At 45.2% G+C, this 22636-nt stretch overlaps 1 protein-coding gene across 2 annotated transcripts in view; it reads left to right on the top strand.

The window, feature by feature from the left end:
* LOC109900603 (probable palmitoyltransferase ZDHHC14) overlaps positions 1-22636 on the top strand; it is a 29207-nt gene that overhangs the window by 1467 nt on the left and 5104 nt on the right. For both annotated transcript variants that reach the window (XM_020496304.2, XM_031836985.1), the window contains exons 2-7: positions 9907-10067; positions 15983-16141; positions 17338-17475; positions 19911-19959; positions 20511-20613; positions 21059-21168. In XM_020496304.2, coding sequence (XP_020351893.1) covers positions 9907-10067; positions 15983-16141; positions 17338-17475; positions 19911-19959; positions 20511-20613; positions 21059-21168 — 720 coding nt within the window. The remainder of the gene's footprint in view (positions 1-9906; positions 10068-15982; positions 16142-17337; positions 17476-19910; positions 19960-20510; positions 20614-21058; positions 21169-22636) is intronic.

Raw genomic sequence — 22636 nt, 5'->3', positions numbered from 1 at the left:
TGCTATCCCTCCAATCCGTTTCCATCCCAAATGGCACCCTATTCCATATACAATGTGCATCTTTTGACCGGCGCCCTGTTCAAAAGTAGTGCCCTATGTAGGGAATATGGTGTCATTTGATACACAGACCCCACTGATTTATGAATGTAGCTAATTGTCTACCTTTATATAGAAAGAGTTTGGGAGTATGCAATCTGTTTTACACTCAGGTTATGGATGTGTCACTGCAACCTTAAAGGTCCTCAATGATGTCACCGTTGCCCTTGATTCTAAGCAATATTGTGCTCCTATTTTTATTGACTTGGTCAAAGCTTTTGATACGGTAGACCATTCCATTCTTGTGGGTCGGTTAAGGAGTATTGGTGTTGCTGAGTGGTCTTTGGCCTGGTTTGCTAAGTACCTCTCTCAAAGAGTGCAGTGTATAAACTCAGAAAAGCTGCTGTCTCAGCCACTGCCTGTCACCAAGGGAGTACCCAAGGCTCAATCCTAGGCCCCATGCTCTACTCAATTTACATCAACAACATAGCTCAGGCAGTAGGAAGCTCTCTCATCCATTTATATGCAGATGATACAGTCTTATACTCAGGATTTTGTGTTAAAAGCTCTACAACAAAACTTCCTTAGTGTCCAACAAGCTTTCTCTACCCTTAACCTTGTTCTGAACAACTCCAAAACAAAGGTCATGTGGTTTGGTAAGAAGAATGCCCCTCCTCCCACAGGTGTTATTATTACCTCTGAGGGTTTAGAGCTTGAGGTAGTCACCTCATACAAGTACTTGGGAGTACTGCTAGACAGTGCACTGTCCTTCTCTCAGCACATATCAAAGCTGCAGGCTAAAGTTAAATCTAGACTTGGTTTCCTCTATCGTAATCGCACCTCTTTCACCCCAGCTGCCAAACTAACCCTGATTCAGATGACCATCCTACCCATGCTAGATTTCGGAGACATAATTTATAGATCGGCAAGTAAGGGTGCTCTCGAGCGGCTACATGTTATTTACCATTCGGCCGTCGGATTTGCCACCAATGCCCCTTATAGGACACATCACTGCACTCTATACTCCTCTGTAAACTGGTCATCTCTGTATACTTGTCGCAAGACCCACTGGTTGATGCTTGTTTATAAAACCCTCTTAGGCCTCACTCCCCCCTATCTGAGATATCTACTGCAGCCCTCATCCTCCACATACAACACCCGTTCTGCCAGTCACATTCTGTTAAAGATCCCCAAAGCACACACATCCCTGGGTCGCTCGTCTTTTCAGTTCGCTGCAGCTAGCGACTGGAACGAGCTGCAACAAACACTAAAACTGGACGGTTTTATCTCAATCTCTTCATTCAAAGACTCAATCGTGGACACTTACTGAAAGTTGTTGCTGCTTTGTGTGATGTATTGTTGCCTCTACCTTGTTGACCTTTGTGCTGTTGACTGCCCAATAATTCTTGTACTATATTTTGTGCTGCTACCATGTTGTGTTGCTACCATGATGTTGTTATGTTGTGTTGCTGCCTTGCTATGTTGTTGTCTTAGGTAGTGTTGTGTTGTCTCTCATTTTGTGATGTGTGTTTTGTCCTATATTTATATTGTATTTATTATTATTTTTTAATCCCAGGCCCCCGTCCCCGCAGGAGGCCTTTTGCCTTTTGGCAGGCCTTCATTGTAAATAAGAATTTGTTCTTAACTGACTCGTCTAGTTAAATAAAATAAATAAATAAAGAGAGAATGTTGTCTAGACTCTTTCCCTGGTCGTTCCATATCATTTCAGAAAACCATGACACCAACCATCTAAGATTGTTCGGAAATACTTTTTGTAGTAAAATTAGCATTCCTGCATCATCATTTTTTAATCTCTTAGGAATTAAGCTAATTGATTGTGCCCAAATTTTCAATTTTGTGATATTCAGTAAATATATTACCTAACATATGATTTGGACCAAACTTTTTTTCTAACAACGAATAAGACATGAGGAATACAAATAAATAGTTAAAAGCCACCCATGGACCCCCCACACCAATACCACCCCAACAAAGAGTGTACAGTATCAGGATGTAGGATGGAACATAAACCTAACAACATCAATGACTAATTTCTCTGAACAGGGGGAAAAAACATCACCAAATTCTCTGAGAATACAATAGATAGGATGAAGAAACAATACTCTGAGCCGCAGCTCCATAGTACTTGTCAGACATAGTGAACTGATACTTTATACTCGTTGTTGGTGTAGGATTGGCGTAGGTTGTGGGGGGTCCATGGGTGGCTTTTGGCTATTTCTTTGAATTCCTCATGTCTAATTCATTCTTAGAAATAAAGTTTGATCCAAGTTGGATGTTAGGTACTATATTTATTGAATATTATATTAATCCTATAAATTAAAATGGCCAATTTGGGTTCAATCAATTAGCTTAATCTCTCAGATATCAAGTTATATTTCAACAAAATAATGTTGCAGGAATGCTAATTGTATCTGTTTCTAACAACAGAAACATTTGAGAACAATCTGAGATGGTGGGTGTCGAAATGCAATTTTGTTGTGCTTTTTGAGGTGGAACGAACCCCCCCCCCCCCCCCCCCCCCCCCAACCATATGGTCACAGAGCTTAGTTTTCGCCAAGCAGATGAAATTTACTCCACTCAGTCAAGTGTCAAACTTTGGGTGAGCAGAGCGCCAAACATTGCAGAAACGTAATGGTTCTCAATCCTCATTGGTCAGGAAAGATATTTGTGATAGTAATGACTAATGAGTTACTTGATTTTGGGGTCAGGTGAATGCATTCCTTGGTGGGCTGATGTATTTAATTTGGTTTTTCCAGGGCTCTGACATGCTGTTGAGAAATATGAACACAAGGAGGTCTTGTGATGGTTGCGCAGTCCGCAGGGTCGGGGGTACAGGACAAACCATCCTTTCAACTTAGTCTCAAGTCTCATAAATGTTTTCGTGGCGCTCTAAGCTTCTGCAGGTTTTCAAAGGGTCATTTTTAAAGGTTTATATAATTGCAATCTTTCAATTTAGCAATCAAGATGGGTTCAAATTCAGAAACTTTTTGGATTTGCTTAGTGTATCAGCCTGAACATTTCAATCTTAGTCATTAATCAGACAAGCCTGTAATTCAATGGCCTAGGCTATTCATTGAGTGATGAAATGCCACAAATGTAAGTCAGTCAGATATGCAGATGTATTCAATTATACATTTGAATGACAGCTCATATAGGCCCACTGTTATGACATGCAAATTCATTCATTTGAGAGTGACACCGATCCTAATATGTAAAGAGAGAACTGGGAGATGACTGACATATATTTTCCGGTTAGTCTACCCATCTCCCCCCGTCTTTCCTTCTCTGTTGCCTTTCATTCCTCCCACGTTCCATACCTTCCAAAACATGGCACCCCAGTGTTCCCGTTTCCATGGTAACCATTTCCTCTTAGGCTCTTTGTGTCCTGTCAAACCAACAGCCTGCAAGGCAACTGGAGAAGAGTCACCAATTGTTCTAGTTTGATTTGGTCTCCGTCCCAAATTGCATCCTGTTACCTATATAGTGCACTACAACGGTAATAGGTTGCCATTTGAGACTCAGACTTTGTCTCTGTTTGTTGTGTTTGACTAAAGATAAGACTAAAGTAATTGCACTCCTCTAGCCAGAACGGAGAGCATCTCTAAACTACAGCCAAAACATTCATCCATTTATAGTCCAACATGCTCTGGGATTTGCCTGGGAAACATTGGACAAATGGTCCAATGAATGAAACATAACAAGGACGAAATGTGTCGTGATTCAACCTTGGAATGGATCAACTTCTGGTTATTCATTGCATTGTATAAAGCCTGAGAAAATGAAATGAGAAACTCATGCCTGAATGTTTACACATCTCCTACATTTGCATTTTAGTCATCTAGCAGACACTCTTATCCAGAGTGACTTACAGGAGCAATTAGGGGTTAAGTGCCTTCTTCAAGGGCACATATATTTTTCACAGAGTTGGCTCGGGGATTTGAACCAACGACATTTCGGTTACTGGGCCTACCCTCTTAACTGCTAGTCTACCTTTCAAGCTTTCATTCAGACATTTTTTTTCAGTAGAGTATCCAATACTATCCAGATTCCATAGTCTTTACCAAGGGCATAGTCCGTATATTTCTAAAGGCAGTGGGATAGTGAAGTGCAGGTAGAGTGAAAGAATCACGCTACCATGACCCTACCCCAACCTTTCCCTCCACTGTGCCAGATCTCCAATACAGCCCTCTGACAATTATCCATGCTTTCTTTACAATGCCAACAACAACATTGACCGATAACCTCCTCTAGTCTACAATGGTAGACATTTTTTAAACAGGACTACTTGGAAACTTGCTGCAGCTATTTCCAATCCCAGCATGACGAACTGATAAGATCTGAGTTCCAGTCTAATTCAATTCCAGCGTAGCCGCCTCACAGAGCCAAGGTAGCAGCCATACAGATCTCATATCAGTTCACACTGACTATGCTAAGTGAATAAAAGCATGGTATTTCACTTCATGGCTAATACCATTAAATATTTAATGTAGTTTTATGCCTAGACTATAACCTGAAACCAATTACTCAAACCTGCGCTCAACATGCCTCACTCATTAAACATGGGGATCTTTGATGTCCAATATTGTAACAACCCATAGAAGACTTTAGGGAACAGACGTGAGGTTAAGAGATTTTGATTGGATATTGTGCCCACCAAAATATTGTGCCCACCAAAATAATATATAATAAACGGATTACATGGACATGATTCTTCCCAATCCTTTTTCTAATTCAAATCAAATGTTATTGGTCGCACGCATATTTAGCAGATGCTTTTGTGGGTGTAGCGAAATGTTGTTTTCCTAGCTCCAACAGTGCAGTAATATATAACAATACACAACAATACACAAATCTAAAAGAAATTAAGGAATATATAAATATTAGGACGAGTAATGTTGGAGTGGCATTGACTAAAATACAGTAGAATAGAATACAGTATATACATATGAAATGAGTAAAGCAGTATGTAAACAGTGTTCCATTATTAAAGTGGCCAGTGATTCCATGTCTATGTATATAGGGCAGCAGCCTCTCAGGTGCAAGGTTGAGTAACCGGGTAGTAGCCGGTTAGTGATGGCTATTTAACAGTCTGATGGCCTTGAGATAGAAGCTGTTTAGAAGCAGTCTCTCGGTCCCAGCTTTGATGCACCTGTATTGACCTCTCCTTCTAGATGATAGCGGGGGGAACGGGCCGTGGCTCGGTTGGGTGATGTTCCTGATGATCTTTTTGGCCTTCCTGTGACATCGTGTGCTGTGGGTGTCCTGGGGGGCAGACAGTGTGCCCCCGGTGATGCGTTGGGCAGACCGCACCACCCTCTTGGTGCAGTTGCCGTACCAGGCGGTGATACAGCCCGACAGGATGCATCTGTAAAAGTCTGTGAGGGTCGTAGGAGCCAAGCAGAATTTCTTCAGCTTCCTGAGGTTGAAGAGGTGCTGTTGCGTCTTCTTCACCACACTGTCTGTGTGGGTGGACCATTTCAGATTGTCAGTGATGTGTACGCTGAGGACTTTGAAGCTTTTCACCATATCCACTGCAGTCCCGTCGATGTGTATAGGGGCTAGCTCCCTCTGCGGTTTCCCGATGTCCACAATCAGCTCCTTCGTTTTGTTGATGTGGAGGTAGAGGTTATTTTCCTGGCACCACTCGGCCAGGTCCCTCACCTCCTCCCTGTAGTCTGTCTCGTCATTGTTGGTAATCAGGCCTACTACTGTTGTGTCATCTGCCATCTTGATGATTGAGTTGGAGGCGTGCGTGGTCATGCAGTCATGGGTGAACAGGGAGTACAGGAGGGTGCTGAGCACGCACCCTTTGTGGGGCCCCTGTGTTTAGGATCAGTGAAGTGGAGGTGTTTTCCTACCATCACCACCTGGGAACGGCCCGTCAGAAGTCCAGAACCCAGTTGCACAGGGCTGGGTTCAGACCCAGAGCCCCGAGCTTAATGGTGAGCTTGGAGGGTACTATGGTGTTGAAGGCCGAGCTATGGTCAATGAACAGCATTCTTACAAACGTAGTCCTCTTGTCCAGATGGGATAGGGCAGTGTGCAGTGCGATAGCGATTGCATTGTGGATCTATTGGGTGGATCTATTGGGGCAGTAAGCAAATTGAAGTGGTTCTAGTGTGTCAGGTAAGTTGGAGGTGATATGATCCTTAACTAGCCTCTCAACACTTAATGCTGACAGAAGTGAGTGCTACAGGGTGATAATAATTTTGTTCAGTTACCTTTGCTTTCTTGGGTACAGGAACAATGGTGGACATCTTGAAGCAAGTGGGGACAGCAGACTAGGATAGGGAGAGATTGAATATGTCCGTAAACACTCCAGCCAGCTGGTCTGTGCATGCTCTGAGGATGCGGCTAGGGCTACTGTCTGGGCCAGCAGCCTTGCTAGGGTTAACCACTTAAATGTCTTACTCATGTTGGCCACGGAGAACGAGAGCTCACAGTCCTTGGGAGTGGGTCGCTTCGGTGGCACTGTGTTATCCTCAAAGCGGGTAAAGAAGGTGTTTAGCTTGTCCGGGAGCAAGACGTCAGTGTCTGCAACATGGCTGGTTTTCAATTTGTAATCCGTGATTGTCTGTAGACCCTGCTACATACGCCTCTTGTCTGAATTGCGACTCCACTTTGTCTCTGTACTGATGTTTTGTCTGTTTGATTGCCTTGCGGAGGGAATAACTACACTGTTTGTATTCAACCATATTCTCAGTCACCTTGCCATGGTTAAATGCGGTGGTTTGCGCTTTCAGTTTTGCGCAAATGCTGCCATCTATGCACGGTTTCTGATTTGGGTAGGTTTTAATAGTCACGGTGGGAACAACATCCCCTATACACTTCCTGATGAACTCGGTCACTGTGTCCGTGTATACCTCAATGTTATTCTCAGAGGCTACCCGGAACATAGCCCAGTCCGCGTGATCAAAACTATCTTGAAGCATGGATTCCGATTGGTGAAACCAGTGTTTTAACGGGTAATTCCTGTTTGAGTTTCTGCCTATAGGAAGGGAGGAGCAAAATGGAGTTGTGATTTGATGGGCGGGGGAGGGCCCTGTAGGCATCCCGGAAGGGGGAGTAGCAGTGATCGTGTTTTTCCAGAGCGAGTACTACAGTCAATGTGTTGATAGAACTTCGGTAGAGTTTTCCTCAAATTTGCTTTGTTAAAATCCCCAGCTTCAATAAATGCAGCCTCAGGATATGTGGTTTCCAGTTTACATAAAGTCCAGTGTAGTTCCTTGAGGGACGTCGTGGTATCGGCTTGAGGGGGTATATACACGACTGTGAGTTATTCTAGGTCAGGTGAACAATAAGACTTGAGTTTCTGTATGTCATCACAATCACACCATGAGTAGTTAATCATGAAACATACACCACCACCTTTCTTCTTCACGGAGAGTTCTTTATTCCTGTCTGCGCAATGTACTGAGAACCCAGCTGGCTGTATGGATGGGGACAGTATATCCCGAGAGAGCCATGATTCCGTAAAACAGAGTACGTTACAATCCCTGATCTCTCTGGAAGGAGATCCTCGCCCTGAGCTCGTCTACTTTATTGTCCAGAGACTGAACATTAGCGAGTAATATACTCCGAAGCCGTGGATGATGTCCACGCCACCTGAGTCAGACTCCGAATACCTCTTCTCCAACTGGCGGTGTCTTGGAGCAGCCTCTGGGATATGTTCAATTGACATGGGGGGTACGAACAAAGGATCTCTATCGGGAAAATTGTCTGCTACTATAGACCCAGGCTATGAGAAGAGAAGAATGGAGTGTCTGTTCATTTGTAGAAATAATGTAAAAATAAATATGAAGACATACCTTTCATTTCATGCTTTTGTCACGGATGCCAGTCGAGGAAAATGCTTGGAAATAGGCCAGTAGATTTCAGTCAGTGGATACGTCCCAAATGGCACCCTATTCCCTATATAGTGCACTAATTTTGACCAGAGCCGTATGGGATGTGTTGAATTGTGCCACAGAAAGTTTTCCAGGGAGGCCATTCCTCCTTGGCCAGTCTTGTCATCTAATGATTTTAGGTACAGAGGACAGACAGTACAGTAGTGCTAACCAACATCTGTTCATGAACAAAACACTAGGCATGATTTAAGTGACTTTGTTGTTACAAGTTAATCAAATAATTATGTGTGTGTGCACATTCCTGTTTATCCTAACAGTTTTATTAGTTGTGAACTTTCCACCCACCCAGATACAGAGACTACACTAAGACCAGCTAATAACTACACCTAGCGTAGCAACTCATATTATTGACATATTCAACAGCGTTTAAGAAATACCTTCAACAGTGTTATCTTGTGATCAAGCCATCAATGTTTTGAGATTATTGGTGCCGTAAAAACGGGTTAGCAATTAGCATGTTTGACATTTCAGTGGAAGTATTACTACTATCAGCTTATTGATAAGCGGTTTACAAAAATGCGTCCCGTATTATCGGCATACGGTCCCCAATTATTGGCCACCTTACTATTTTGTTCAGTTATAAGATATATCTGTTTAATTTTGTTCAAAAAAGAGACACCAACCACGTATCCAAGGGGTTACTAGATAGTTGGCTAGTTGGCTAGCCTTCGGGTTAAAAAAATGACTTCCCTGTCAAGTCTTCATTGCGTAGCCTGGTGGGCCCTCCTGTAGACTCTTAAAAATGGTTACTCACCAACATCTTCTTGAGTGTTGTAACCAAATAATGTATCATTATTTGTTTTACAGATAATTCTTATGTTTTGAGAAAGTAAATAACAGTTTAATACTAACATATAAATGAGTATGAATAATTTAGGTAAAAGTTGGATATTAAATGTGTGGTCTGTCACGCATTCAAATTTTACAATATACAGCGTGTCCCACAAAGTGTGTGTGTGTGTGTGTGTGTGTGTAAATATATACATGCGCACACACACACACACACATTATATATATATTTCAGGACCCTGTCTTTCAAAGATAATTAATAAAAATCCAAATAACTTCACAGATCTTCATTGTAAAGGGTTTGAACACTGTTTCCCATGCTTGTTCAATGAACCATAAACCATTAATAAACATGCACCTGTGGAACGGTCGTTAAGACACTAACAATTAAGGTCACAGTTATGAAAACTTAGGACACTAAAGAGGCCTTTCTACTGACTGAAAAACACCAAAAGAAAGATGCCCAGGGTCCCTACTCATCTGCGAGAACGTGCCTTAGGCATGCTGCAAGGAGGTATGAGGACTGCAGATGTGGCCAAGGCAATAAATGGCAATGTCCGTACTGTGAGACGCCTAAGACAGTGCTACAGGGAGACAGGACGGACAGCTGATCGTCCTCGCAGTGGCAGACCACGTGTAACAACACCTGCACAGGATCGGTAAATCCTAACATCACACCTGCGGGACAGGTACAGGATGGCAACAACAACTGCCCGAGTTACACCAGGAATGCACAATTAATTACTTAAAAATCATACAATGTGATTTTCTGGATTTTTGTTTTAGATTCTGTCTCTCACAGTTGAAGTGTACCTATGATGAAAATTACAGACTTCTACATGCTTTGTAAGTAGGAAAACCTGCAAAATCGGCAGTGTATCAAATACTTGTTCTCCCCACTGTATATATTTAACCTTTTTGAAAACTCTCAAAACTTACATAAACTACAATTAAAATCAGTGGTCAGCTAGCTAGAAGGGTGTCTTTAGTCACAAAATGTACTATTATTTTCCAGGCCATTTACATGTTGTGCTTGAGGTGATTTAATCCTCCAACCGCTAGAGTGTCCGAAGTTAGGGGTGTCTGATGTTGGGGGGGGAAATAGCTACATGCTTTTCCATTCCTAATTATTTTCATTCCTCCCATCTTCCAGCTGCCCGTTCCTGGCGTCCAACCTGACCCCGGCCATCCCGGTGATCGGAGGGGTGCTGTTTGTCTTTGTTCTGGGGATGCTGTTCAGAGCCAGCTTCAGTGACCCGGGTGTCCTGCCCCGTGCCACACCCGACGAGGCTGCCGACCTGGAGAGACAGATTGGTAACTATGGAGACCACCTGGTTTTCGAACAGTCCAGAACTGGGTTCTGGTCAAAAGTAGTGCACTATGTAGGGAGTAGGGTGCATTTTGGGACTTTGCTGAGGCAGAACTCTGAGGTGGCTGCTTCTCCTTTGTTTGTGTCCCGCTAATGAGGCAGATAGATTTGTTATCAACGTGAACTTCACCCGACCTCTATTAAATGGCTTGGATCGAGCCAATCACATGCGTCCCTCTAAACGCCTGTGTGTGCGTGCCAGTGAGATGATAAGGTGTTCAGAGATGACATCAGCTTTGAGAGGTGCTTTGCCCTGAGAACAATGGCATGTTGTCCAAACAACCTGATTTTTTTTAGAGTTCAATTTAGAAGAGATGTCAGCCGTGTCGCAAATGTTTTACCATATTCCCTTTTAGTGCAATACTTTCGACCAGGACTCATAGGCCTCTGGTTTGAGGTAGTGCAATATGTAGGGAATAGGGTGCCATTTGGGAACCAACCCTCCTTTATCACTGGTGCAAGACACTTGTTCCCCTTTGTTATGAGACGCCCAATCCAATGCAAACCAAGAAGAATGAGTCAGGGATGTTCAATGAGAGAACCTGTGTTATACAGACCGAACAATCATGTGTTATACAGACCGAACAATCAATGTATATTTAGAACTGTGTTTTTCCCTGTGAATACAGCATTCCGGAACAGACCTGTCAATCACAAAATAGTCATTACTGAGAGAATGAGCAAATTTGGGCGTTGCTTGCTCTGTATCTAACTCCAGCTTTCTTATAGCAGGAGAGAAAACGGTTCCTGTCTGCGTCCCAAATGGCACCCTATTCCTCATGTAATGCACTACTTTTGACCAGAACCCATAGGGCTCTGGTCAAAAGTAGTTCACTATATAGGAAATGCGGTGCCATTTGGGACATAGCCTATGTCTCCCCACCTCAACGCTGTTGTATACATTTGATGAGGAAGGGTGGAAAGAATTCTGTTATATTTACTCAGTTTGGTTGTTTAGTGTCTGTGGCCAGTCACTATGTGATGCACGTCTAGAAATAACATCTGCACATCCTGTATTAAAGGATCTAGAGGTTCTGGACTGTACAGTCAACTCTAAAAACAGGAAATTGGTGCCAATTGTCATCAAAATCGTGCCTACAAACAATACCTATATACGAGAATTACTTTTGATGTATTTATTTTTATACACAATTTGATGGTATCCAATTGTTAGTAGTTACTGTCTTGTCTCATCGCTACAACTCCCGTACGAGCTCGGGAGAGACAAAAGCCATGCGTCCTCCGAAACACAACCCAACCAAGCCGCACTGCTTCTTAACACAGTGCGCATCCAACCCGGAAGCCAGCCGCACCAATGTGTCGGAGGAAACACCTTACACCTAGCAACCTGGTCAGTGTGCACTGCGCCCGGCCCGCCACAGGAGTCGTTAGTGAGCGATGAGACAAGGATATCCCTACCGGCCAAACCCTCCTTAACCTGGACGACGCTAGGCCAATTGTGCGTCGCCCCATGGACCTCCCGGTCGCGGCCGGCTGCAACAGAGCCTAGGCTCAAACCCAGAGTCTCTGGTGGCACAGCTAGCACTGCAATGCAGTGCCTTAGACCACTGCGCCACCCGGGAGGCCCGAGAATTACATTTTGTTTATTAAACGTTGATGAAAGTAATATTACAGGCCTGCCCTGAAAAAGCAGTGAACTTATGGAGAAGTAGTCCTGTTGTCTGTTTCACAACCTAGCCCTTGCAACCTAAACACCTTCAAACTACTACTTTGTCTTTCTCTCTCCCACGCTTCTTCAGTCTCGCTCCTGAATGTTAGCTTTGGAGCAGCTCGATGTGTTTTCAATTCTAAGCTGCTTTATTTGCTGCTTCCCACAACTTGCAGTCCCACAATGCATTCTTTCTGATGTCTGCTGTGCTTCTCTCTCATTGTGTGTCTTTCTCTCTCTCTCTCCTCCTTTTTATATATACTTCTCATCATTCCTACACTGTGTTTCAGCAGAAGTCGTGTTGTTAAATGCATTCACAATCATCTGTGTATAAGAATGACGTGAATGTGATTGCAAGTGATCTCATTCCCTTTCCGCAATATACTTAATGTATGCTCTGTTCCCATGCTACTGTCACCGCCACAGTCAATGTCTTGTTTTTCATATGCACAAAGTCGTGGTTAAATATTGAGGCTAAACCTCAATCCAATAGATGTTCACCACATTGATACTCCGTTGTCGCCTGAAACTTGATAGGTAAATCTGCAATATTTAACTTAACCCGACAAAATTCACATAGAAATATTTGTTATAGATCTGTCACACATTTAAAGCAAGTCTAAGAAACAGTAAATATGCTCTATGTGCGCTATTTCTATGCTTCCCATTCTTAAGTTTAGGTTTTGCGTCTATTACTTTTGGTTTTGTACACCAGCTTCAAACAGCTGAAAATACAATGTTTTGGTTATGGAAAAGATATTTCACAGCGGTTTAGATGGTACAATGGTTTTCTACACTATCCTTGCTTGTTTTGTTACATAAACTGAAACTATTAGATTTATAGCAACCAGGAAATGGCGGAGCGATCTTTAACGTTTATACACTCCATTTATATTAAACAATAAACCTGTGGTAGAGTGCGATGAAATGTTAACAAGGAATGATGCAGTGTATGAAAACAATGATCCAAGGCAGTGATGCAGAGTGAGTGATAAGCAGGGCTGCAGGGCCGTCGGTTTGGCCCCTACCCACCAGGAGCCTCGCCCCTCTCCCAGACCACACTGAGACTAATAAATAACTTTTTCCTGGATCAATTAGGTGTGCCCCCCCCCATCTCCAAGCAGGAAGAGCATGCAGTGTGTGTGTGTGTGTGATGAGTGCTAGGTCCTGCAGAGCAGATGAATAATGTAATGTCAAGTAAACACTGTGCCACCGTGCCCCAGGTGCCTGCTGCTGTAAATTGCATCAGTGAGGAAGCCAGTAAAATGTGCTGACTGTGAAAGCCTATACTGTTGATTGTGATTGCGTGACTTATTTAGTTTATTACAGGGAACAGGGAAATAAAAACAGAGCCAGAGCCCCCTTGGATACAGGAGTTCGTATCTGGCTCTTACCAGACTGGCTGTGCTTTTAGAAATAAGATACAGAGGGGCCTCCCGGGTGGCGCAGTGGTCTATGGCACTGCATCGCAGTGCTAGTTGTGCCACCAGAGACTCTGGGTTCGCGCCCAGGCTCTGTCACAGCCGGCCGCGACCGGGAGTTCCATGGGGCAACGCACAATTGGCCTAGCGTCGTTCGGGTTAGGGAGGGTTTGGCCGGTAGGGATATCATCGCGCACTAGGAAACACGGTGTTTCCGCCGACACATTGGTGCGGCTGGCTTCCAGGTTGGAGGCGCGCTGTGTTAAGAAGCAGTGCGGCTTGGTTGGGTTGTGTGTCGAGTTGTGTCTTGACCTTCGTCGAGACAAGATAGTAACTAGTAACAATTGGATACCACGGAATTGGGGAGAAAAGGGGAGAAAAAATGAAATAAATAATACAGCTCTAAGATACAGCTCTAAGATACAGCTCTAAGATACAGCTCTAAGATACAGCTCTAAGATACAGCTCTGAGATACAGCTCTGAGATACAGCTCTAAGATACAGCTCTAAGATACAGCTCTGAGATACAGCTCTAAGATACAGCTCTAAGATACAGCTCTGAGATACAGCTCTGAGATACAGCTCTAAGATACAGCTCTAAGATACAGCTCTAAGATACAGCTCTGAGATACAGCTCTAAGATACAGCTCTAAGATACAGCTCTGAGATACAGCTCTAAGATACAGCTCTAAGATACAGCTCTAAGATACAGCTCTAAGATACAGCTCTGAGATACAGCTCTAAGATACAGCTCTAAGATACAGCTCTAAGATACAGCTCTGAGATACAGCTCTAAGATACAGCTCTGAGATACAGCTCTGAGATACTGCTCTAAGATACAGCTCTAAGATACAGCTCTGAGATACAGCTCTAAGATACAGCTCTGAGATACAGCTCTAAGATACAGCTCTAAGATACAGCTCTAAGATACAGCTCTAAGATACAGCTCTAAGATACAGCTCTAAGATACAGCTCTAAGATACAGCTCTAAGATACAGCTCTAAGATACAGCTCTGAGATACAGCTCTAAGATACAGCTCTGAGATACAGCTCTGAGATACTGCTCTAAGATACAGCTCTAAGATACAGCTCTAAGATACAGCTCTGAGATACAGCTCTAAGATACAGCTCTAAGATACAGCTCTAAGATACAGCTCTAAGATACAGCTCTAAGATACAGCTCTAAGATACAGCTCTGAGATACAGCTCTGAGATACAGCTCTAAGATACAGCTCTAAGATACAGCTCTAAGATACAGCTCTAAGATACAGCTCTAAGATACAGCTCTGAGATACAGCTCTGAGATACAGCTCTAAGATACAGCTCTAAGATACAGCTCTGAGATACAGCTCTAAGATACAGCTCTAAGATACAGCTCTAAGATACAGCTCTAAGATACAGCTCTAAGATACAGCTCTAAGATACAGCTCTAAGATACAGCTCTGAGATACAGCTCTGAGATACAGCTCTAAGATACAGCTCTGAGATACAGCTCTGAGATACTGCTCTAAGATACAGCTCTAAGATACAGCTCTAAGATACAGCTCTAAGATACAGCTCTGAGATACAGCTCTAAGATACAGCTCTAAGATACAGCTCTAAGATACAGCTCTAAGATACAGCTCTAAGATACAGCTCTAAGATACAGCTCTAAGATACAGCTCTAAGATACAGCTCTAAGATACAGCTCTGAGATACAGCTCTGAGATACAGCTCTGAGATACTGCTCTGAGATACAGCTCTGAGATACAGCTCTGAGATACAGCTCTGAGATACAGCTCTAAGATACAGCTCTAAGATACAGCTCTAAGATACAGCTCTGAGATACAGCTCTGAGATACAGCTCTAAGATACAGCTCTGAGATACAGCTCTAAGATACAGCTCTGAGATACAGCTCTGAGATACAGCTCTAAGATACAGCTCTGAGATACAGCTCTGAGATACAGCTCTGAGATACTGCTCTGAGATACAGCTCTGAGATACAGCTCTGAGATACAGCTCTGAGATACAGCTCTAAGATACAGCTCTAAGATACAGCTCTAAGATACAGCTCTGAGATACAGCTCTGAGATACAGCTCTGAGATACAGCTCTGAGATACAGCTCTGAGATACAGCTCTGAGATACAGCTCTGAGATACAGCTCTGAGATACAGCTCTAAGATACAGCTCTGAGATACAGCTCTGAGATACAGCTCTAAGATACAGCTCTAAGATACAGCTCTGAGATACAGCTCTAAGATACAGCTCTAAGATACAGCTCTAAGATACAGCTCTGAGACTGCTCTGAGATACAGCTCTGAGATACAGCTCTGAGACTGCTCTAAGATACAGAACAAACTACAAAACTACAAAACAATAAACGTGAAAAGTCCTAACTGGTGCATAAAACACAAAGACAGGAAACAAATACCCAAAGAATATGGCTGCCTAAATATGGTTCCCAATCAGAGACAACAATAAACACGTGCTTCTGATTGAGAACCAATCTAGGCAACCATAGACTTACCTACACAACTAAACTGAAGGTCTTGTGTGGTCCTCTTCAGACACCTCTAATGGCCCCATAAATCTACAAAAAACCCTAGACAAGACAAAACACATATCACCCATATCACACCCTGGCCTAACCAAAATAATAAAGAAAACAAAGATAACTAAGGCCAGGGCGTGACACTCTGAGACTGCACTGGATATCCAACATAGGAAAACAAAGGAATATGCTTCCCTTGTGAACTAAATCTGACTAGGTCTTGTGTGGTCCTCTTCAGATGCCTCTAATGGCCCCAGTGGTCCAGGGTACAGGCCGCCCCCGAGGATCAGAGAAGTGGTCATCAACGGGCAGACGGTCAAGCTTAAGTACTGCTTCACCTGCAAGATCTTCAGGCCCCCACGGGCCTCGCACTGCAGCCTGTGTGACAACTGTGTAGGTGAGTGGAGTAGACCTGGACCTCACTCAGACTCTGTGGGAACATAATAGGAGAAGCTGACTAACCATGGCTGTTCCATATGTATGACTTTTAAACCATCTACTCTCCCCTCTCTTTCCACTTTTTATTTCCTTTTCTATCCGCTACCCTCATCCCTCTCTCTTCCCCTTTAATTCTCTCTTCCACTCTTTACACTTTTCTGTTTCCCTTTCCTCTCCCCTCTCGCTCCTCTCTTTCTCCCCTTTCTCTCTCTCCTCTCTCCCTCTCTCTCACTATCCCCTCTTTCTCACTCTCTCTCTCTGTTTCTATCTTTCCCCTCTCTCTCCCCTCTTTCTCACTCTCCTCTTTCTCTGTTTCTCTCACTCTCCCCTCTCTCTCCCCTCTTTCTCCCTCTCCTCTCTCTCTCCCCTCTTTCTCACTCTCCCTCTCCTCTCTCTCTCCCCTCTTTCTCACTCTCCCTCTCCTCTCTCTCTCCCCTCTTTCTCACTCTCCCTCTCCTCTCTCTCTCCCCTCTTTCTCACTCTCCCTCTCCTCTCTCTCTCCCCTCTTTCTCACTCTCCCTCTCCTCTCTCTCTCCCCTCTTTCTCACTCTCCTCTCTCTTTCTCACTCTCCCTCTCCTCTCTCTCTCCCCTCTTTCTCTCTCTCCCCTCTTTCTCCCTCTCCTCTCTCTCTCCCCTCTTTCTCACTCTCTCTCCCCTATTTCCCCCTCTCCTCTCTCCCCTCTTTCTCACTCTCCCCCCTCTCTCTCCCCTCTTTCTCCCTCTCCTCTTTCTCTGTTTCTCTCACTCATCCCTCTCTCTCCCCTCTTTCTCACTCTCCTCTCTCTCTCCCCTCTTTCTCACTCTCCTCTCTCTCTCCCCTCTTTCTCACTCTCCTCTCTCTCTCCCCTCTTTCTCACTCTCCTCTCTCTCTCCCCTCTTTCTCACTCTCCTCTCTCTCTCCCCTCTTTCTCCCTCTCCTCTCTCTCTCCCCTCTTTCTCCCTCTCCTCTCTCGCTCCCCTCTTTCTCTCTCTCCCCTCTTTCTCCCTCTCCTCTCTCTCCCCTCTTTCTCTCTCTCCCCTCTTTCTCCCTCTCCTCTCTCTCTCCCCTCTCTCTCCCACTCCTCCTCCTCTTTCTCCCTCTCCTCTCTCTCTCCCCTCTTTCTCCCTCTCCTCTCTCTCCCCTCTTTCTCACTCTCCCCCCTCTCTCTCTGCAGAGCGTTTTGACCACCACTGTCCCTGGGTGGGGAACTGTGTTGGGAAGAGGAACTACCGTTTCTTCTACCTCTTCATCCTGTCCCTCTCCTTCCTCACCGTCTTCATCTTCGCCTTCGTTATTACACACGTCATCCTGAGTGAGTGACACACAGTGGTGATGCCCTGAGATAAACACAAAACTCAGTTTTTCCCCAAACAAGTCTCCTGTACATACTGTTTGTTATCCAGATAATATCAACAAGATGAGGGAATATATTACCCTGGTATTTCTCTTATAGGTATCAATCTTTTTTTTGCCCTAGACCTCTTTACTTAATTTTCCTATCCTGACACATTCTAGTAGAATCTAGCCATGAGCAACACTACCTCCTAGGGCACTTCATCTCTGTAATGGATGAGATGGGCTCTGACATCGATCAGCCCCTCCCCTCCCTCCCTGCTCCCCAGCGGAGGCTGGCTGTCAGCAAAGCTGGTGACATGGCTTCTCTCTCTCTGTGGGGAGACAGAACATTGTGACACTTTACACTACAGATCAGTCAGCAGACCAGGGGCTGTATATATCAAGCCTCTCAGAGGAGAAGTACTGATCTAGGATCAGCTCCAAATTCTTAATTTCAATGACAGCCTAGGAACAGTGGGTTAACTGCCTTGTTCAGGGGCAGAACGACAGATTTTTACCCTGTCAGCTCAGGGATTCGATCTTGCAACCTTTCAGTTACTAGTCCAACGCTCTAACCACTAGGCTACCTGCCGCCCTAGATGGGAAGAGCTTCTTCTGAACCCTTAACTGGCAGTCATTGTCGCGTCCCAAATGGTACCCTATTGGCTCTGTTCAAAGTAGTGCACTATATAGGGAATAGGGTGCCATTGGGGAAGCACCCATTCCCTACTGCACCACAGTAGAGGTGCTTTGATCAAGTCTAGAGTTTCTGGTGGATTACTTGACTGATTCAGCCTATTGACCCTTCACATCAAGCCCTGAATTAAACCTAGTTTTCTCATCATTGCCTTTGTGTAGGGATGTTTTCAATGCGTTACTGCTGTATAGACCAAGCACAGGGCTAGAGATCTCCTTTGTGTAGGGATGTTTTCAATGCGTTACTGCTGTATAGACCAAGCACAGGGCTAGAGATCTCCTTTGTGTAGGGATGTTTTCAATGCGTTACTGCTGTATAGACCAAGCACAGGGCTAGAGATCTCCTTTGTGTAGGGATGTTTTCAATGCGTTACTGCTGTATAGACCAAGCACAGGGCTAGAGATCTCCTTTGCTGCTCCTCTCTGTTCTCCCAGGTGCAGTCAGTCAGTCAGTGTGACTAGCATCAGTTACTCTCCCAGGTGCAGTCAGTCAGTGTGACTAGCATCAGTTACTCTCCCAGGTGCAGTCAGTCAGTGTGACTAGCATCAGTTACTCTCCCAGGTGCAGTCAGTCAGTGTGACTAGCATCAGTTACTCTCCCAGGTGCAGTCAGTCAGTGTGACTAGCATCAGTTACTCTCCCAGGTGCAGTCAGTCAGTGTGACTAGCATCAGTTACTCTCCCAGGTGCAGTCAGTCAGTCAGTGTGACTAGCATCAGTTACTCTCCCAGGTGCAGTCAGTCAGTGTGACTAGCATCCGTTACTCTCCCAGGTGCAGTCAGTCAGTGTGACTAGCATCAGTTACTCTCCCAGGTGCAGTCAGTCAGTGTGACTAGCATCAGTTACTCTCCCCAGTGCAGTCAGTCAGTGTGACTAGCATCAGTTACTCTTCCAGGTGCAGTCAGTCAGTGTGACTAGCATCAGTTACTCTCCCAGGTGCAGTCAGTCAGTGTGACTAGCATCAGTTACTCTCCCAGGTGCAGTCAGTCAGTGTGACTAGCATCAGTTACTCTCCCAGGTGCAGTCAGTCAGTGTGACTAGCATCAGTTACTCTCCCAGGTGCAGTCAGTCAGTGTGACTAGCATCAGTTACTCTCCCAGGTGCAGTCAGTCAGTGTGACTAGCATCAGTTACTCTCCCAGGTGCAGTCAATCAGTGTGACTAGCATCAGTTACTCTCCCAGGTGCAGTCAGTCAGTGTGACTAGCATCAGTTACTCTCCCAGGTGCAGTCAGTCAGTGTGACTAGCATCAGTTACTCTCCCAGGTACAGTCAGTCAGTGTGACTAGCATCAGTTACTCTCCCAGGTTCAGTCAGTGTGACTAGCATCAGTTACTCTCCCAGGTGCAGTCAGTCAGTGTGACGAGCATCAGTTACTCTCCCAGGTTCAGTCAGTGTGACTAGCATCAGTTACTCTCCCAGGTTCAGTCAGTGTGACTAGCATCAGTTACTCTCCCAGGTGCAGTCAGTCAGTCAGTGTGACTAGCATCAGTTACTCTCCCAGGTGCAGTCAGTCAGTCAGTGTGAGTAGCTTCAGGTATGTGAAGTAATGCTGTTTACTGACTAGCTCACCATCATGGTCCTCAGTGAGACTTTGGATGTTCCACTTTTTACCAACAAGCTCTCTCTGCTCTCTCTCTCTCTCTCTCTCTCTGTTTGCTCTCTCTCTCTGCTCTGTCTCTCTGCTCTCTCTCTCTGTGCTCTCTCTGTTCTCTGCAGGATCCAACCGGACAGGCTTCCTCAGCGCACTCAAAGACAGCCCTGCCAGATATCCTTTCACTGGGGGAGAGTGTGTCTGTCTTTCTGTCTGTATGTCTGCCACCCCGCTGCTTTCAAGCACCTGTCACTTATAATTTGGGCCTTGATCACACTGCACATAGGCCAGCCCCCTGTCTTCCTGCAGAGACAACAGATCTGACACACACACACTCTCTATGGGCTGGAATACACTAAACGAATGATAGGGAAAGAGACATTAACGTGTGTGTGTGTGTGTGTGTGTGTGTGTGTGTGTGTGTGTGTTGGGCACGTGCGCTAGGTTAGATGTGTATGTTAGTCGATTGTTGGTATGTATCCACTTTGCCTGGAGTCTCTCGGGACATTACAGAGGACACAGCAGTTATTTCATGGAGCCGTACCACATGTAGATTACATTGCCTAGTAAACCAATGGCCCGACAATCTTCTGGTAGGCAATACCACTATGTCCCACTCGGTGCGTTAACATGGTCAAATGGAAGAGCTCTCTCTACCTCTCAGTCACCGTGACGACGTGCCAGTTGTTGTAGTGATGGTGGTCTCGTTTCCTTAACTGAATGACTGTGCTGGAGGTGCTGGTGTGTTTCTTCTCGGTGTGGTCCATTATGGGCCTGTCGGGCTTCCACACCTACCTCATCAGCTCCAATCAGACCACCAACGAGGACGTGAGTACACACACACACACACACACCACTTCTCATCATCCAGCTCTCTCCATCTTTGACTTCTTTGAATTCTGTCTCATTAAGGCTCATTTCACGCTTGGTCCTCCATGTAATAACTCTCTGGTGTGATTTGTTTCACTAGCGCTGCTGAGGTTCTGGTAGATTGAACACTCGAATATCCTCCCTCATCCTTCTGAACTGTCTCTCTGGTGTGATTTGTTTCACTAGCGCTGCTGAGGTTCTGGTAGATTGAACACTCGAGCATCCTCCCTCATCCTCCCGATTTGTCTCTCTGGTGTGATTTGTCGAGATCCACTCTCCTCCAAGAGTTTCTGAATTTCCTCTTCACTTCAGTTTGCTCCTCAATTTATGCACCTTGGTTTGAGAACGAGGTAGCGGCAGTGTTCCCTTCCCTTTGGACTGATGGGTCATGTTCCCCCTCCAGATTAAAGGCTCGTGGTCGACCAAACGGGCGAAGGACAACTACAACCCCTACAGCTACGGGAACATCCTGACCAACTGCTGTGCTGCCCTTTGTGGTCCTCTTCCACCCAGGTGAGTCTCTGTCTGTCATGGCCAAACTAACCCTAACAGCAAGGCTGGTCGTGTTCAGTAAGGAGAAAACTATTTGAAACAGGGAGGTACTTCCTAAAACTTGTCCAATGAGAACACATACTTTTGTATGCACTGAGGGGCAACACAGTCACGGCTGTAGCTCAACTTTAGATCCAAGGGGTTTTAGATCATCTCTCTCCCGCCTCCTCTTCTCTCCCCTCCCTCCTCTCGTCCCCTCCATCTCTCTTTCTCCCTCCTCCATCTCTCTTTCTCCCTCCTCCCCTCCCCTCCATCTCTCTTTCTCCCTCCTCCCCTCCATCTCTCTCCCTCCTTCTCCTCTTCTCTCCCCTCCTCCTCTTCTCTCCCCTCCCATCTCCCCTCCACCAGACATGCACCAGGGGTCTTTTCACAGTCCCCAAATCCAGAACAAATTCCAGAAAGCATACTGTATTATATAGAGCCCTTATTGCATGGAACTTCCTTCCATCTCATATTGTTCAAATGAACAGCAAACATAGTTTAAAATAACTGATAACTCGCTATTTGACCTAGATAGTTTGTGTGTACATATTGATATGAAGGCTACATGTACATTTTTAAATGTATGTAGTTCTGTCCTTAATGTTCTTGTCTATTAATGTTCTGTATTATGTAATGTGTCATGTTATGTGTGGACCCCAGGAAGAGTAGCTACTGCTTTCACAACAGCTAATGGGGACCGAATAAAATATAAAATAAAATATCCATCTTCCTCTCCATCTCTCTCCCTCCTCCTCTTCTCTCCCCTTCCTCCTCCTCCCCTCCTCTCTCCTTCCTCCTCCATCTCTCTCCCCTTCCTCCTCCTCCCCTCCTCTCTCCTTCCTCCTCCTCCTCTCTCCCCTCCTCTTCTCTCCCTCCATCTCTCTCCCCTTCCTCCTCCTCCCCTCCTCTCTCCTTCCTCCTCCATCTCTCTCCCCTTCCTCCTCCTCCCCTCCTCTCTCCTTCCTCCTCCTCCTCTCTCCCCTCCTCTTCTCTCCCTCCATCTCTCTCCCCTTCCTCCTCCTTCTCCTCTTCCTCCTCCTTCCTCCTCATCCCCTCCTCTCTCCTTCCTCCTCCTCCTCTCTCCCCTCCTCTTCTCTCCCTCCATCTCTCTCCCCTTCCTCCTCCTTCTCCTCTTCCTCCTCCTTCTCTCTCCCCTTCCTCCTCCTCCTCCTCTTCTCTCCTTCCTCCTCCCCCTCTTCTCTCCCTTACTGCATTAGTCAGCACCCACAGAATGAGCTCCCCTTATGTGAATCAAACTGTCAGCCACTGTGTTAAATGAGCAACGCTTTCAATCAAGATATCCATCAGTGCACACAGGCAGGAATAATTACAGTACACTCTGTTTCTGTCCTCTTTCGAGGGAGCTGGAACTAGCCTTATCTTACACATTATTAGGATGAGCTCAGCACATTGTCTACACCCCAAATTGCAACCTGTTCCCTATGTA

Source organism: Oncorhynchus kisutch, linkage group LG12 (genome assembly GCF_002021735.2).
Source record: "Oncorhynchus kisutch isolate 150728-3 linkage group LG12, Okis_V2, whole genome shotgun sequence".
Classification (NCBI taxonomy): domain Eukaryota; kingdom Metazoa; phylum Chordata; class Actinopteri; order Salmoniformes; family Salmonidae; genus Oncorhynchus; species Oncorhynchus kisutch.
Note: the sequence above shows the minus strand (reverse complement) of the source record. Positions and strands in the feature narration are given on the sequence as shown.